This window comes from Anas acuta, chromosome 15 (assembly GCF_963932015.1).
Source record: "Anas acuta chromosome 15, bAnaAcu1.1, whole genome shotgun sequence".
Lineage (NCBI taxonomy): Eukaryota > Metazoa > Chordata > Aves > Anseriformes > Anatidae > Anas > Anas acuta.
In genome coordinates this window covers 9,970,400-9,989,523 of record NC_088993.1, presented here as the reverse complement: position 1 = coordinate 9,989,523, position 19,124 = coordinate 9,970,400, and the positions used below count along the sequence as shown (strand labels likewise).

Below are 19,124 nucleotides of genomic sequence, written 5' to 3'. Positions count from 1 at the left end.
CTCTGTTATGCTAATTTAATGTTTAATATGATAAGTCTGCTTTTTGTTGACAAAATATTTAAACTGCAAAAAGGAAAAGAAAAAAAAATCAATATTCTAGCATATGTTTAATAGTCATAGAGATTCGTTCAGTAGAACAAAAACATTCATTCAGTAGAATAAAAGGACATAAATATTTATATGTAGCTTAAAGAGAAAAGAAAAACAAGTAGCTACGACAACTCCAGAAGTTCAAATCAAATGAAACTTAACAGCCAGGAAGACTTAAGTTTATTAGAAACATGACTAGCATGCCTGAGTCAGTGGTCTGGAGACTTATTTGTGCATACATTCCGGCAGAGTGATCCAAGCATGCTAGTTATGCTTCTTTGCACCTTTTTGCATCTCCTGTATTTTGTACCTTTATTTGTGTGCTGAGATTCTTTTGTTTCAGCTTCACTGCTTTTTCATTAGTTATATTGAAGTCCCAAGTGCAGAGAAGCTTGCTAGCATTTCCAGAGTATATCTGAGGGTTAATGAAGTTTCTGCAGAAGGATATTGCCATGCTGCAACAAAAAAATAAATTTGTGAGATGCATAATGGGGAAATAGATCAGGTTTTCACAGCAGTGCAAGACAGGAAGGGGGAGAGGAGGGGAGTCAGCTTTTCTGTCCCTTCCCTTGGCTAGTGGACTTATGTCAGAGCATCTCACATAAGAAGACACGGAAAATAAATCTTAATGTAAGAGAGAACTCTCACACTTCTTTCTCCCAGTTGTTGCTGACAATCATTACTTCATGGATATTAGAAGGCCATGTCAATACTATATATCAGCAGCAACAGATTACAAAAGGGAGATCATGCTGTCAGTCGCTTTGAGCTGGGATTCACCTGCATGGCCCTCACTATTCTGCAGTTGCTCTTCATTCACCTAATAAAAGTTTGATGTGTGAGACTGTCTTTTGAGCAGAATCTTCTGCTTAAACTTGAGACCTGGAAATAAGGACTTACAGAAACACACTCAGGCAATTATCACTGTCTGACATTTACATATTTTTTGGCTAATATAAATGAAATAAGAATATATAATTAGTTTACCTGATCAACAAGATAAGCAAGCAGATGACAAAATACATTCCAACAGTAAAAATATAGGCCAGCTGCATGTTATAAGATGCACCATTCTCTGTTTTACTGATTGTAGCATTGGTGTAAAACCCATAGTAGAGTGCTGTTTGTTGAAAATAACCCTGAAAATATATGGACATCATTCAGAATATTTTCTAGTACCTGTATATAGTGAGAAGTACCATCACCTGAAGCACAATTCAGATGTGGGAGCTGTCCCATTCCCTACTGTAAAATCAGGTGTGATTAAATTTGTGAAAACTGGACCCTGTTTTCATTCTGTCAGCTATAAACTTCCGTATGTTGGAGAATTCTTAGAGGTATATAAATGACTTGTAACATTTGGGATGATTTTGAGCATTCAATATGCTTGCAGGATTTACCCTTCTCTGAAAATTCCTGAAGAGGGAAAGCATTAATCGCTTATTTCTTCAGAGCAATGTTCTGAACTGACAAACTGTAACAACTGCAAGGGAACCAAGGAGGAAGCACGTGACGTTCAATACATGAGTTACTACATCACTGCTGACCTCCTGCAGTGATGACTGTACTTTGCAAAATTGAACAACATTACTATAAAATAGAGCCAAATACTTTAAAACCCAATTCTAGAAAGAAAGGGTGGACACCTTTCGTTTTGAAAAAGTGCATTAGCAAGAGCAGAATCATGTTTATTAACCAGAGAAATCCTTCAACAACAATAAAATTGACACAATTTTTACAACTGTCAAAGACAGAAAAAAAGAGTAAGTCTTCTCAGATCAAGTAGTTGATGAATACTACTAAACTTAGAGCAATGCAAAGTTTTTGTTTATAAATATCCTGGAATTTTATTCCCTGAATATAAAGATCTCCACATAGTGAAAGATCCTCCTGTCTACAGGGCACACTACAGTTGGTGGGTTGCCACACAAAATCTGTGCACTCCTTGGAAGCTTTAGAAATAAGCAAAACTCACAGGAATATATACTGAAATCTTTACTGTATTTTTAGAGGAAAATTAACATGGGAAAAATGTTCTGCTAAAGACTATTGTATCCACCTCCAGAAGGCCTGACTTCCACTCCTTTCTAGAAGAACAATGAAAAAATCTTGATATATTGCTGAACACAGCAATCATTTGCAGTAAGACACATTCATTAGAATGAGTTCCACCCTGGGTTAATGTTTGTTGTAGTTTTTGTTGTTGTTGTTGTTGTTGTTTTGTTTTGTTTTTCAAATACACACTATCATTTCTAGTCATATAAACATCTTACTCAATCTCTTACGAAGAAATAATTACTTTTTTACTTTGTCATGATTTTTAAAGTAGATCTGTTGCAGAGAGTAGTAACATAAATCCATTGTTAAATACTTACAGCTCCAGTGAGCAGCTCCAGACCCGTGAATGAAAGGTTATTTGGTTCTGCTGCAATAAACTGAGGGACTGTGATGAAACTGAAGTTTATGAGGAATGAGAAGATGTTGAAACTTAACAGCCACTTCAAGAAAATAAAATACGAAAGAACACTTGTTCCAAACTCGCCACCAATGATCTTCAGAGTCTTGTGCCATAACCACAGTTGGTGAAAACGTTCTGACAAGCTGTTTCTAAATCGTCGAAATGACTGAAGTACAAAAGATATGAGAGAGATGGACCTCAGCAAGCAGTCTTACACAGGGCTCAAATTCACATAATGCAGATTCACATTTTTACAGCTCCGTTTTGATGACAAGAACATATTTCTCCCATTACATACACTGTAAGATGCTGAACTGGTGTTCTTAACGGCTACCATAATGCAAGTCATTACTAATGAACACTGCAGCAATGAATTGGTTCTTTGGAAAGTAAGAATGCAAGCTGCCAAATACCTCTGGAGACAATAATAACACTGCAGCTGTAGTGGTTTACTTGATTGTGATAAACAGAAGTGTCACACTTACCACTTCTGTTCTGCGCAGACACTGTGTACAGCAGTCAAGTTGAGTACCACGTCTCCCTGATTTTTCTGTCATTTCTCTAAGAACATTATTCCTGAAGAAGAGCAGGGCAGAGGGTGACAAGCATTATAGTACAGGTTGTAATTAAAACAAGAAGCCAAAGAAGCTGCTGCAAACACATGCTCATGAATGTGGAGTCAGTTCTAATGGTTGTTTTTGCATTAGCTGATACCACAGCTCTTGTCCATTACAAGCTGAGTTATGACAGCATATCCTAGACCCTCCACTAACTCACTGATATATATATATATATATATATATATATATATATTCACATATATTAAATAATTATATGTAACTAGACAAAATGATGGCTGAGATCACGTGGTCTGTTCTTAATTTGCAATGACCAACATCCAAGTTCCCTTTGAATAATAATCACAAGTCTTCCTGCATGCTGAAAGACATTGCCTTGCTGTTTCATTTCATATTACGTAAAAGATTCTTCTCACTCACAGAAAGGACATTGAAACATCTTTAAATTATTTTTCCTTGCAAGATGTTAACTTTTAAAAAGTGAACAAAAAAGTATTTTCAGTTCTTTCATACTCAAAGTAACAAACTCAAGTTGAGCAGATGGCAACCTATGCTTGGTAACTTTATGCTGCATTATGCTGCTTGTAAAGCTAAACAGATAAACTTCTATTTTTACCTGATTTCTCTCTTTTTTTTCATGGTCTCTGGCATTTTCTGTATTGCTTTAATCCTTTCACGGGTGGACATACTTGCAAGATTTTCAACTAACTTCTCTTCTGCACAAAAAACATGAAAAATCCAAATTTTGGGATGATAAAACAGTAGTTTTTAATAAAAAAAAATATGAAATTGATATAACAATATTCCCCACTTTCACTGCCACTAACATGTGGCAGGTTCTGAGACTTAATGATACTGCTCAGAATATCCTTACCAGTACCCTAATAGAGATGTATGGAAATAGCACAATACTGAATGTTAAAAAAATAAGTGTCACTTGTCTACTGTTTGTTTAATGTTAATGCAAGGAGCTGTAATATAAAGGAAGATACAATACTAACAGACTGTAAGGTTCTGGTCTATTGCTGATCGTCATTTAATAGTTACATTTCTAAGATACTACTTAATGATTTGAAAGCTAGACTTTTGTGTTATTTATTCTGTAATCTTAGTTGAAGTTAGTTGATATGAAATAGATAGTAAGATATTACTCCTCTGAATAAAGTTAGCTAAGTAACATGAACTGTATAATAAGTCAGGATGCTCCTAGGCAAAATTGTCTTCGGACAATTTCACTTTCACAGAAAGAACTTAAAAATATACCCTTCAATCTCTCTGCCTACATGCAAGTGTATGCCCTCCCTCTCACGTGTTCCCTGGTCACGCCCAATGATTGCATGCAAGTTTTCAGATACACACTGGAAATATGGTATTGAGCCCAGTCTTCAGCTGTCATGGAAAACTGTCTCATCTAACCCATTCATAAACATCCACACTGATTATTAAAGGTTTCTTCCTAGAAGACACCTCCTTTCTTTCAAAATCCTTCTACTGACTGAGAGATTGTTTCAGAATCACATTCAATCATGCTGAATATATGTATCAGCTTCCATTTTTCTGGGGCCAAATTGCAGCTGTTTTTAAGGTATTCCATATGTCAAGCTTCTTTCATCCAATTATTCAAACTTTATTCCTTAAATGCATCTATCTTCCAGCTATGATGCCAATGAGTTTAGCCACAGCTTTCCTTACTTTAGCTCCCCAGTAAGCTAATGGTCAATCTGCTCAATGTTACACCTCCCCTCCCTTTTGAGCTCAACCCTCTAGTTTGGAAGGCCCCAACTGACTGAAGTGTCTGCTAGTTGATGCACATGTTGCAGGCCCCCAGCCACATTTACTATTTAGGTCTAAAGCTGTCCTGATGTTACTGTCATTTTTACTTTAAGCCAACTTCCTTTATAGCTACTAAAATGAATCAGAAAAAGAAAAGCAACTGTATCTCCTTGTAGAGGTACTTCTTGAACTTTCAGTACCTACACATTTAACCTCTAGCTGATTATGTTGGAAATGCACACTCTCCTTCCTACCAGGTATTAAAAGCTATGGAAAAAGCTATGTTTGGAAATGTCCTCTCTCTATGGTCACTTACAGAGCAAGACAATAAAATACCAATAAAATTTGTTACACCTTAATATAAACAGGATTTTGCCAAATCAGATCTTAAATTAAAGACCATGTTCCTATGATGAAAAGAGGAAAAAATCAAAGAATTTCTTACTATGAGAGTACAGAAAAATGTTGCTTTCAATGCATCTAGGTTATAATTGCAGAAAAGAACTCTTAGTTACATTCAACAAGCAGCAAGCAGGAACCAAACTGACTGTAACAGTAAGATTACAGGATATGGGAAGAACAGTTCCTACCCAGAAAATTAACAATAAACTGCTATGCTAGGCTAAAGGGGAACTCAGACTGTACTATTTCAATCCATCTATATCTTAATGAACATAAATCTCCAATTACTGCTATAGTCCAGATTTTACTTTTAGACAACAGAGAGAAAAATTCACTAAAAACAGTCTCAAAAAATGCATCCTATCCTCCCCTTATTTCTTCCTCCAATGAACCTTTTCAGATAACTGTATAAGTTGGGGTTTGTTTTATTTTTTATGTTGACCCACTTACCGTGAGTTTGAGTTAAAATGGGTAGGTATTACAGCTTTCATTCCTCAAGGAACAAAGATCATAACTTTCAGAAAGATATTGAAAAATTCAGCTACAGTGATGTAGGATAGTAAAATAGAATTAGTGTGTTCTGATTCCTTTCATTAAGTGAAAATCTCCATACCTGAACAAGAAGGCTTTTTTAATTTTCATTATTTCATGGAAGGTGAGACTAACGTTCAGTATTCTGATTCATCACAATCCTTGTATCTTACCTTCCGATGCACTGGAAAAACTGGGAGCAGAGGGGCCATCCAACAGATGGAAGGGAGAAGGTGGGCTGTATGCCCATTCTGGCTCAGGCTCAAAGGAACGATTATCTGTTGAAGGGAATCAGAATTATACAGAAAGTCGTGTACTGCTATGGATTATTTACACACACAGAATATCAGGCCTTTTGACCAAATACAGTTCTACTACAAATACAGCAATATATCCTATTTAAAAACATTCTCCCTCTTTACTATGTATATCCTACTGTTCAATGAATCACACACTCCATAAAAGTCAGTATTTACCAATCTTTTACTACAATAGTTATTTGTTAATATATCATCAGAACTCTTTTCTAGGAAAACAAAACAAAACACCACACCACCACCAAGTACAAATATATGCAGACAGTTGAGCCTTCTGGAGCTACAGGATACAGGACTCCCTCAGGATAGAGTGAGCCATAATTTGTTTCAATGTTTATGTCAATTGTTGATAGGAGAAATTACACACCATGGAATTTTCCATATGGACTTCTGCTTTGGACATCAGCTCTTGGAAAACTTTCTCTGTATTCAGAGCCATGTCTCATGGAGGCCATTGGTATGGCTGGAGAGTAATTCTCTCTTCTTCCATCGGGCTCTCTGTTGTTACCATATGGTGAAGAATCATAGGGTCTTTGGTGAGATAACAGATTCCTTTGAGATCTCCTGCTGTGTGAGCAATAAAAAGGAAAAACTTGAGTGCCATAAAGCCTTTCAATAGATATCCTTAAAAAATTGTTATCTATTATCATCAAATCTGAGTACTAACACAGATACTAAGAGGTATTTTGTATTTAGAACTTCAGCATCATAACTCGGGTTTGGTTGTCAACTGAATTAGAAAGACTAAAACTTTCTCCACTTGAATTTAGCTTGGAGTCTGCCTAAACAGGAGTAAGTGCTTGGAAAACAAGGACATGCAAGATTATAACATGCTGTGAAAATTACTAAACTAAAAAATATCCATGATATCTATGCCATAAGTCCTAAAAAAAAAACAACTGATAAATTATGAACACATAAAAAGCAAGCAAGCCATTTCTCTTAAATGCCACCTTCCTGATGACAGCTTTAAAAATTTGTGCCTGAGAATGAGAGCAAAAAGGAGGGATTAAAAGAATTCCACAAATCAAAACTCTGGAAAAAAAAAAGTTTCCCCTGCACATAAAAAATGGCTTTTCTTATGGCACAGTCACAACAGCAGAATTAAATAAACTCACTTTGTATCAATTTCCAGTGTCTCTGAGAAGTGGTAGTCTGGATTTTCAAAAGCTTCATTGTAATAATAAGACATGATGAGTCTGTGGTTTGAGGGAAGAAATCTTCTTTACTTTTGTCTCTGCTGCTTCAGTAGTATGTTCATGACAAGACAGATATCAGACCTAATTACAAAACAGATGCATATACATATGAAATGGAAAGAAAGGAAGTTCATTTTAACACAATAGTTAGACTATGTCACTCTTCTAACAAGTAACATGAAACAATATAAATGGGAAATGGTTTTAATTTTGTTCTCTGATTTTATTCTACTTACTGTTGAGAAATTATGGTCCACGACAAGTTGCAGGTAAAATGAGAAGTATTTTTCTATAGCTATTTCTACAAAAAACTAAGGAACTTGAGCATGTTTCCCCAGCACTGACAGACAAGTAAGAACATGATGAAACATTAAGAAGAAAAATTCTCTTTCTTCTTCGTACAGGAAAAGCCAAACACACAGTTTTTCTCTGATCACTGTGTTTCCAAAAAACAAAGAGCAGGTGAAGTCTGCCCACTTCCATACTAGCAACAGCACCTCTAAGCCTTAGTTGTGAACACACAACACGTTGGATCGATGCTGTGTACATAGCTGACATTATTTAGAGAACCATTTTTAATGAGGGCTCTTCCAATGACCTAATGTATTGATCTTGTAAATAGTTTCATTCTTAGCTTTATTTCTTACAATGTTCCACATTAACACTAAACAAACCAGACTTGTTCAGAGTTTAACTTTATTTACAAGAATGGGAGTATGCAGTTAAGTTGGCAAAAGGAGAACCTCATATTCAAATTAAAGACAGAATCCATATTAAACAAGCAATTCTTGAAATTATTCAGAAGTCATACTCAAAAAATGAAAAAGAAGCAATTTTTAGCATTTGCTCTTAAAGGCGTCATGCCAAGTTTGATAGCTGGGAAGATATCCAACAACAGAGAAGAAAAATAAAATAAAATAAAATAAAATAAAATAAAATAAAATAAAATAAAATAAAATAAAATAAAATAAAATAAAATAAAATAAAATAAAATAAAATAAAATAAAATAAAATAAAATAAAATAAAATAAAATAAAATAAAATAAAATAAAACAAAACCAAAAGACATGTCTGGCAAAATCTATCAGATGCCCTCCTTTACTTTCAGCTCCACTCCTAGAAATGTAGAGCTGAATCTCATTTAACATTACCCTCTCAACCAGCTTTTCTGTCTTCAGTGGTTCTCACTTCTAATTTCTACCACCGTAAAGAAAGTATCACATGAAGAAAAGTATCTTCCAAATGGATAATTGAAGTGTCTTGTTAAGGCTTTTGAAGGCTTGTCAAAAGCCTAACTCTTTAATTACTATCGTATCATTTACACACCTAAGGATTTTGGCAGATACTCTAAAATCGTGCTGTGTAACATACATTTGTAAAACATTGTCCAGGTTTTGCACAATGACTTGCAAAGAGATTTGCCTGTAAACATAACTGATTCATAGAATAGAATCATAGAATATCCTGAGTTGGAAGGGACCCTTAAGGATCATCAAGTCCAACTCTTGACACCGCACAGGTCTACCCAAGTTCAGACCATGTGACTAAGCGCACAGTCCAATCTCTTCTTAAATTCAGTCAGGCTCGGTGCAGTGACCACTTCCCTGGGGAGCCTGTTCCAGTGTGCAACCACTCTCTCTGTGAAGAACCCCTTCCTGATGTCCAGCCTAAACTTCCCCTGCCTCAGCTTAACTCCATTCCCGCGGGTCCTGTCGCTGGTGTTAATGGAGAAAAGGTCTCCTGCCTCTCGACACCCCCTTACGAGGAAGTTGTAGACTGCGATGAGGTCTCCCCTTAGCCTCCTCTTCTCCAGGCTGAACAGGCCCAGTGCCCTCAGCCGTTCCTCGTACGTCTTCCCCTCCAGGCCTTTCACCATCTTCGTAGCCCTCCTCTGGACACTCTCCAACAGTTTCATGTCCTTTTTATACTGTGGTGCCCAGAACTGCACACAGTACTCGAGGTGAGGCCGCACCAGCGCAGAGTAGAGCGGGACAATCACCTCCCTCGACCTACTAGCGATGCCGTGCTTGATGCACCCCAGGACACGGTTGGCCCTCCTGGCTGCCAGGGCACACTGCCGGCTCATATTCAACTTGTTGTCTACCACGACCCCCAGATCCCTCTCTTCTAGGCTGCTCTCCAGCGTCTCATCGCCCAGTCTGTACGTGCAGCCAGGGTTTCCCCGTCCCAGGTGCAGGACCCGGCACTTGCTCTTATTGAACTTCATGCGGTTGGCGATCGCCCAGCTCTCCAACCTATCCAGATCCCTCTGCAAGGCCTTTCCACCCTCATTCGAGTCCACAACTCCTCCAAGTTTGGTGTCATCAGCAAACTTGCTCAAAATGCCTTCTATTCCTACATCCAGATCGTTTATAAAAATATTGAAAAGTACCGGCCCTAAAATGGAGCCTTGAGGGACCCCACTGGTGACCGCCCGCCAGCCTGACGCAGCCCCATTCACCATAACCCTTTGGGCCCTGCCCGTTAGCCAACATTCTTACATGTTCTTACATGTTAATTAGAAAATTGTCTATGCTTTCATTATATCATGATGCAGCATGTTTTAATGATGCCCACATCTTCAGCAAATATTCAGTTAAAAAAAAAAGTACAGCAGGCAATTGGTATGTTCCATATCACCCTTGGCTTCTGTAAATAACGGACTTTGATCCCTGCCAACAAGAAACTGTAAACACAGCCTTCCCCTAGTGACACTTGTATTTTTCAGGCAAAAACCTACTGAGACAGGGTGAGATTCACATGTAATCAAACCAGCAATAAGCAGAGTTTCCTCCTTCTATCCCCAAAGAAAACCTAGAATCACTCCAGGAAACAAATGTAAGGGTCTTACATGAAAAGTCATAGCAAGTTTTAATCTCCTGAGAGCTAAGCTTTCTTTGACAGAAAACTACTTAGCCCCTGATGAGCTTTTGAGAACCAGCTTACAATATATATGGAGTTTTATACAAACTATTCAGGAAATAGCATGTTCTGTCCTTACACTTCATCAAAAAGCATAGAAATACAATTTTTGAAAAAGATAATGATCGTCTTCTGCAAGAATTTGCCTGGAAAATCAAATTTCCCTCTCTAAGAGCATTTAACATTTCAAACTGTAATGGAAAGCTATCTAAGAAAAGATGCTTTTCTCAGAGGAAGAAAATTCTCAGACAACTGTCTTTGAAGAGTGCCCCAAAATATGCTGGTTTCCCAGGAAGCCAAACTCTCGGATTCAGCCATCCAGAAAGCTGGGAAGCCTGCCAGCAAGGCAACTGGAGAGTTGAGCACAGATCTAACCAGCCCGTCAACTTGCCTGGTCTTCGCTCAAACTGTAGAGATCAAACATTCTGACAGATAAACGTAGGTTCTGTAGAACCAGCGCTACCCAGAAGCGCTCTGTTCTGGCAGTAAGCATCACCCAGCTACACCAACCAGCCCACTGAAATGCACCCAACCAGAGAAAACAGATCAGCATGACTAAAAAATACATCCATTACTTCTTTCTCTTACTTCATTTGAAGAACTCTAGACCTTAGGCTTGCAAAAACACACAAATAAACCCAAGAGAGACAGTCCATGGGCTCCATCATTATCCATTTTGTTTTCTTTGAGTTGAAAGATGCACTTTATGCCAAAATTTCTGCAAAAATCCACAGAGACATTTACAGTCTAAGAAGGAATCCAGCACATGAAACAGTGAAACAGCACACGTCTTTCTCTGCACTCCTGAATTTTAGAGGATTTAAAATAAATTCCCCATGTCAGCTGAGACATATTCAAATTTTTGGAGTTTGCTCCTGCAAAAACTAGAGATTTTTCTCTTGCTAGTTGAGAATATTAGATCCTAAACCTCGAATGGCATTTAGAGTAAGCAAGAACATGCACAACCCAGGTTTTTTTGTCTGAGGCTGTACTTACCCAAAGATTATTGTGATATCTGGTGAACACAGTGCTGCAGAGGGGGATAGAGGTGTATCTGTGCATGCGTGCTAAAGGTGTACAAGTGGCATGCCAGGGTTACACAGGTAGCACAGATAGGGTGTACACACAGCACACCAATCCACCCTCTTCCTCCATCCCACGCCCAAAGACCATGAGAAACTTTTCCTATCAAATCAAGTACATACATTATTGGTTTGGTTTGCAGTTTCATGCACTGGCAGTTTATAAATTTCTGATCAGGTATAGTTTGTTGGAAAGAACCAGAAGTATGTAATACTGAAACTAAAACATTTCCTTCTTCTCTTTGACCTATGACCAGATCCAGTAAATCATAGCTCCAGGAACAGCTATGAAGTTTAGACTTAGCTTCCCACTGAAAATTTTATTTTCCAGAAGGAAAAAATAAATAACACAGCTGGAGAACAAAGGTTATTTATCAAGGAAAGAAAGCAGGAGTTTGACAAACCCTTTGCAGGGTGGCATCTGTTTTTTTGGATGACATTTTGTATTTTGGCAAACAATGAGGCAAATCTTATGCTCTCCCTCTGAAGAAGAGAAGGGTTTAAGGTCAGTGGGCTTAAGAATCATACATGTAGATATGTAAGTAAGGTACAGGATAGGTGGAGAAAGGGTGCTTTCCGCTTAAATCACTCAACACACTCTGTAATGATAAAGAACAGGAAACTCCAAGCAGTGCAAATTTGCGCTTCTGGATCGATTCCCAGAAAAAAAATAACTGCTTTCACGTCACAAACCAACAGCCATGACAAAATATTCCAGGTTACTGTCACCTATTCCTATTTGGGTAATTCACTACTATAGGCACTGATCCTCTTTTAGACTATTAATCAAGCAAACATGACTGTCTTGCTAATTACACTTTGCCCTGGTATCATGTTTCAGGAAAGCCATCTACACCTTCGAGTCATTTACCAGTAATCTCTCAGTAACAAGGATTATGTAAAGTAAATTCTACTTGTGCAAATCTTGTAGACAAATGCAAATGGTAAACTGTGGAACTACATCAGAGTTTACCTAACAATGATGAATGGAGGGGATAGAAATCATGGAAAAAATGATTCATATGGTGGAATGTGTTCCTTCAGCATAAAGATCTTTTAATTTTGTAGGCTAGGACTGAACAGTACTTCACCAAAATATATGTTATTTTCATTCATGAACCCCTCTCCTGTTTAACACATTCCACACAGCTTCAAACTGAATATCAGATTGATTTCTGGAAGCAAAAAGTAAGTTTGAAAGTCAGACTGGAGTTAAAACTAGATTACATGTTGCATCAGTAGCAAAGGTCTGGTACTAACCGCTATTCTTCCACCATCTCTACCCCAACAGTTTCAACACAGCTGCAACAAACTAGGAAGTCTCTCAGAAATCTAAAGAGCCTGTGAGCTAAACAAGCACTCCGTTTGAGAAAACCGGATCTTAAATTGACCTATTAGCAATGAAACAAGTGTGAATTATACAGGGAAGTGAAGGTTAGCTTTTATGCATATTGCCGAAGTACCTGGTCTGCACTGACAAGTGCCACCTCTTACTGGCTGTCTATTGTGTTTTTATTGTTGTCACAACAGACAGTAACAGAGCTTTATTACGGTAGACCTTTGGTTAGTTTCAGTAATGCAAACCATGCCTCAGCTACAAAAGATCTTCCCAGTGAAAGAGATGTGGTAGCAGCAAAGACTCATTTGTTTACCACTGCAAAATCAAATTACAGGTAAGAAAAATGGGAAGGGAAAGGTGACAGCATCACTGTTACTGTCACAATGCTGTTGCCTCTCCCAATACATTGTTGAACCTCAAGCTTACAAAGGAAGGTATTTCCCAGTCCTATGGTTCACTGCTCCCTACCAGAATACAGGTCCCATTCTCTCTGTCCCCCCCCATCTATTCTTGATGAGAGAGAGCAGGGTGCAGAGTGGCTGGGCAACCTGTCAGGAGCAGGGAGAACAGTGTCTGCCTGACATGGGGACATCCTACTGCTGGACTATCTCCGCTGTCAGCTGGCTGCTCCCAACGTTTCCAGAAACAGCTTCAGCCCAAAAAGTTCAGCTTCTTATCTGCTCTATATCCATTTTTTTTTACTTGCTTACTGGTTTGCCTTGTCCTTTCCATTTAGTAATCTACAGCATTTTCATCCTGTTAATTTTGTTTGCAAGTTAAATCCCTTCTATTATGCGTGGTTGCTTAGATAAGGCTTTTAGAGAAGGACTGACAGCTACTTAACCTTTGCAGATCTCAAGCAGGATTCTACAGCTCCACCTGAGTTTAAGTGCGTTTATAATAAACATGCCCCTGAAACATTAAAAAAAAAATATATTACAGCATGTAGTTTAATTTCTGTGTCCAGTTAAGTGTCTTGAGAACTTGGCACACACTTCAAAATTTTTGCTTAATGGAAATGGATTAAAACTTGGATACTTCATAGTACTCTCCCTCATCTAGCACACAAATACCTGCTCCTCCACCTAAATGGGCTCAGACAATCACAACTGTTGTGGACTGATGTAAATACAATGATGATTTTGTATTATCTTATTGTATTATCTAACCCACTTCCCAGAGATCCTTTTGACATGAAATCTCTTGTGCTTTGATGCTTTGTTGCTTTTATTTTCTTACCTCAAGTAGTCAACTTAATCCACTGAGAAAACTTAAGCATTGGGTGAAGAGGAGAAATCAGGGATATACCTAACTGCTAAAATTAGAATAGGGAACTAAAGAGTAAAAACAGCATACCTGTCAGAGAGAGGAAAGATTAGCAAGAATAAGAAACTGTGAACAGAATTCTGCATTATTTTTGTGACCCTTGAAAAACTTTACCTAGCTCATTATCTGATCATTATTATGAAAAAAAAATGGCTAAGGCAAGCATCACTTCATACCTGTGCAAGTCAGTCTTGTGACTAAATTTCCTAACTACAAACTATCACCTTCTTTGCATATGAGGACTAAATCTTGCTTTGCAAAACAAGTTTGTTAAGTCTGTCTACTAACCAACACTACCAGCTACTCAGATCTGAAGGAAATGTTTAGTTACAAAAAATAAAATAAAATAATAAAATAAAATAAAATAAAATAAAATAAAATAAAATAAAATAAAATAAAATGTACTTTTCAAGAGCACTTGTTTGGAATTGACTTTACTGCTTTCCATGGAAAGACAGCCTATCACACCTGATCTATTAGAGTATTAGAGGCAGGAGATACAGATTACAACAACAGTTCCAATGTTTTGCTTTGTTTATTCTGTACGTGCAATGGACACCTATTCAGTTTAAATGCAACCTTCAAATTATACTTTAATGAGCAGTATCAGTTACAGGAGTCTCATTCACAAGTTCAATCGGAAAACCCCACAGAAACTACACATACAGTCATTTTATGTCAAAATAGTGCTTTGAAGACACACAAGTTTGTTGATCTGAAAAAAAGCCATTGTTCTGTTTGTAATTTTTAGCTTAACTTCCTGCTAGGATATTGTCATCTCATCCTATTCGCACAGCTAGCACTTATGATGACCCTGGGGGAAAACAAAAGCTATTCATCACATTCTAGCAAGTCAACTAGGAAGCTAGAAAATGTCTGGGAAGAACCAGTGAGCAGAGCAGACAGTCAGTTCCGTCACAGCTTTCTCCTAGCTCTTCAAAATCCTTACAAGCAGTTTTCAAATTGCTGGACAATTAATTTTGTATAAACTACTTTATTTTATTTTATTCAGACAAAGGAAAGGTAAATTACAATACAGTGTAACACGTCAGTACATTAGGGCTCTACTCCTCAGTGAATGTACAGAAGCTATGGACTATACAAGTCACAGAGTCTTTTTCATAAATTTATGAACAGGGACATCTTGACAAAGTGCTAGTGCCTGTTATGTCAGCCCATAGAGCAACACCACAACAACTCACAACTTTCATGGCAAGAAAAAAAAACCTTCCAGCATATGCATGTCCCACAAGTTTACTCTAGAAAAAAAAATAAATAATAAAAGAGGTGAGAATATGAGGGAGATAAAAGAATAAAGGAAAATAATTGATTGCTTTGCGCTAGCCCGAAACAGGACGCAATTTCCATTACATTGCTTAGTATGGGAAGTCTGCTGCTTTGTCCTGTGTCGGGCTGTTTTACGTGGGCAGGGACTGACACAGCACCCACATCAGAGCCACCATTCTCGAGCACAGCTTCAGTTTTACACTGGTGTATAACACTACTACATGGAAAAGGATCAGGCCGCTGAGTCCCATGAGTGGCAGAGAAGACTGCAGTGACACAAGGTCAGTGGAAGCAGAAGTTAGCACAGCCTCAACCCAGTACCACTGACTCGTTGCAGTTTACTTTACAAAGGTTGTTTCAAAGGGACAGAGGTTTAGCAGGGAATTTTGGATGTAAAGACTGGGCTTTGAATGTAATCTTCTGCATGGAAGAGTTTAAACCTTTGTAGATTTGGGATAAAGAGAAAAAAAAAAAAAAAAGTAATTCTGTGATTGAAGGAAAAGAGAGCAATGTTTAAGTAGTAAGCCTGTGTGTTTTGAGGGTGTTACAAAATGCTAGACCACAAAGAGCATGATTCTTAAATGGGAGATTTCCCTGCCAGACGTCGCACTGCAAGCTGGTGATCGCAGCACGGCTGGTGTGACCCCTCACAGTCCAGAGCGTGGCACACCCCATCACACTGAACACATCAGGGAAGGCTGAAAATTGCTGTGGCAATCCCCCCCTGTGGGGTTGATCCTTCCAGCTAAAGCCAGCAGAAGCTCTTTAGTGACAAACGGGGAGCTGAAGCTGCGAGGTGCTACATAACTGGGCTGCTATGAAGGAGAGGACACCACTCCAGGTTGCCACTCACCACCCACCTTGCAGAAGCCGGGCACGTCCCCCAGCACACACGCAACCCAGCCTTAAGACTTATATCCGTCTACATTATTAGCGAGCTTAGGAAACTACAGCCAGCTGTCTGGCTGTTCAGGCGACTCCTCTAGCCCAAGGTGCAGAGAGAAACCACCGCCCAGCCCCACCATCGGAGAGCAGCTGCAAGGCCCTGAGGGTCCCCCAGGAGCTCCCCAGGCTGCCCCCACCGAAACCCCAGCGCAGCCCCCACCAAAACCCCAGCACAGCCCCCACCCCTCACCTGCTGCCGGCCACCCCACATCCCGCAGCAGGCACCTGGGTCCCTCACCCTGCCGGCTCTTCCTGCAGCCCTGGACCGCCCCAGTGAAGTCCTGCTCCTGAGGCTTACAGAGAGGGAAGGAGCAAAACGATCGTTTTTTTTTGTTGTTTTTTTTTGTTTTGCTTTACCTGGTGCAGAACACGTCACTTTATTTCCAGCTGATCTCTCAGGCACTCGCCTTCCCTCCAGGATTTAACGCATGCCTTGCTGTTGGCTCAGATTGCAGTAGTAAAGGGACACAAAGTACACAGAGACAGAAAATAATTTCAGACACGTGGTTGTTTATATTGACTTGGATTAATCATTTGCATAGCAGAGAAAAAGAAAAATCTTGACCTTGCATCTTGTACTGCAGGAAGGCTCATTTAGTGGTAAAAAAAAAAAAAAGTGAGTTCACACTGAAGCTGGCAGTACTTAGCAGCTTCTGGTTGGGGGATTTCATACCAGCCCCAGGTTGCTGAGCTCTGTAGGGAACATACAGAATTTCTTCACCTTTAGCATGATACATACCTCTCTGGTTTTATGTGTTTGTTTTTTTTTTTTTTTTGTTTTGTTTGTTTTGTTTTATTTCATTCGACTAAAGACACCCTTACCAGCCACTGGGGAAGCAGTAACAAACCAATTTGCTCTGTGTTCAGAAGCTGTGCTGTTTTAACGCCTGAGGACCACTTTTACCAAATGGATGGTGCTTTTCCAGCTCCTAAACTGGGTAAAACATGTCTATCCTGTACCAGGTGCATTCAACATAGAGTTAGGTGAGGTTTCCTGGTCCTACTTTATGTTTTGCCCAAAGCAACATTCCTGACGTGACTGCAGAGGACTTGTCTGTAGATCTCCTGCACTGATCCAGGAGCTGCCTGCATGTGGCAGAGACCGCAGAGAAAACACAGGGTAGTTGAACAGAAGAAGCCCCAGAATTGAACAATCACTAAGAACTTTTGTGAACCTTTAGTAGCCATTTTAAACTGTGGCATTATGAAGAGGAATATGAAAGAAAAAATGTCCTGGAAATGTGCTGTTTCTAAATGAGACAGACGGATCTCCAGCATTGTGGGAAATAGTATATGGCACTGGCTTTTGTGCCCAACACAGACTAAAAACTGCTACTTGTGTGAACAGAATACACTGGACAAATAATGCAAGAAAAGAAGCTGCTGCAATCCCTGTGTGACTGGCAGACTCCAGCTCTATCACCTGCTCACCTCAGTGTGCTACTCTTCCTGTTCTCATACCTAAGATTGCTGTGATCCTCAAAATTAACTGAAACATTGCTAAGTGCCTAAAAAACTTTCTCTAGTGAAAGAGAGAATAGACCACGTTCTCACATAATTCCTGGGAAAGTTAATCTTGTTTCAATTTGTACAATCTGTATTTAAATTTGTTTTTACAGGGTCATTAACCCAATGTTTTTCTACCCCCACAGTATTTCAGAAAGGTAATCTTATTAATCAGCAAGTATATTACCTTTCTGCTTTTTATTCTTAGGGGTAAGAAAAGGAACAAAACCAAGAAGCAATATTGACAATATTAGTTATATTGTAGACTGATATAACAGCATGAAAACATGAATATCTACAAAATGTTTTTCTGAAAAGTAGTTCAGTGCAATAAGGAAGTCCCCGTGCTTTAATTACATCTCAGTATTCTCTGTATCTTTATTCCTCTGCAAGTAATACATCAACTTATTAATCATAAACACGTACACCTAAATTACTTTGAGTACATTTAGATGTCAGCTTACAGTTTTATCATTAACATTTTATGGTTTTATTATGAAAAGTGATGTAGCCATATTGATTCTTCTTGCTGATAAATCAATTTGAAGATCACATACCTGACATGATGACACACAGGTGAGAGAAGTTAAAAAAAAAAAAAAAACACTCCTTATTTATGTCTGATTCATCATCCTGAAACTTAATGACGATTCTTTTTAACAGCTACTGCAGGAAGTGGATGAGGAATATTCAGAAAAATCTTGTCTGTTTAACTATCAGTAAAATATGGTAAGAAATGCCAGAAATGCTTTGACTTTTTCTCATGTAGTATGTGGAAATTACTGTAGTTTCAATTTTACTTAACACTTTTCCTCACGTACATGGTATTTTCACACCAAAGGTAAGAATTCCTCCAAACAAGGCAGGGAGTTCAGGCTTATGATCTGACAGGACTTGACCAAATATCAATTTGCAAAGTTTTTACTGCACCTGGCACTGTCAGGTACCAGTAAGGGAAGACACATAAACAAAACCCACCTCCGAGCCGATGTGCATCAGCCTCGCCCTCACTCACTGGGTGTTTGGGCCTCATTTTGCTACAAAAAACAAGAAAAAGTTTTTGTTAGTGTCTATATGCCATGTTTCTTCATGTGGTTTTTAACTAAGCCTTGGGTGTGAGGAATGAACAGACTTTAATGCCCCAAAGTCTGAAATCCTTCTTTTCAACGTCCGAAGTGATGCCGAGGAGGGAAGGACCCCGACACCTCAGCCAGGGTGCCGAGCCCGCTCACCTCAGCCGCTCCTCACACCGCGGGGCTCCGCCGGGCGGAGACGTGAGGAGAAGCCCCCCCGCCGCCACCACCCCCTGCCCTCAGCCGGGGACAGCCGCTCCCTTGGGGCAGGGACGGGGACAGGGATGGGGATAGGG

The 19,124-nt window shown here is 39.0% G+C and overlaps 1 protein-coding gene across 11 annotated transcripts in view; it reads right to left on the bottom strand.

Annotated features, from left to right (window-relative positions):
• TMC5 (transmembrane channel like 5) overlaps positions 1-19,124 on the bottom strand; it is a 33,646-nt gene that overhangs the window by 13,375 nt on the left and 1,147 nt on the right. For 2 of the 11 annotated variants that reach the window (XM_068698903.1, XM_068698902.1), the window contains exons 2-11: positions 18,734-18,792; positions 16,607-16,692; positions 7,268-7,429; positions 6,517-6,716; positions 6,006-6,110; positions 3,743-3,842; positions 3,034-3,124; positions 2,466-2,714; positions 1,078-1,229; positions 401-545 (exon numbers count right to left, since the gene is read on the bottom strand). In XM_068698903.1, coding sequence (XP_068555004.1) covers positions 401-545; positions 1,078-1,229; positions 2,466-2,714; positions 3,034-3,124; positions 3,743-3,842; positions 6,006-6,110; positions 6,517-6,716; positions 7,268-7,341 — 1,116 coding nt within the window. In that variant the 5' untranslated portion in view covers positions 7,342-7,429; positions 16,607-16,692; positions 18,734-18,792. The other 9 variants (XM_068698906.1, XM_068698905.1, XM_068698901.1 and 6 more) reach the window with 8 other exon arrangements.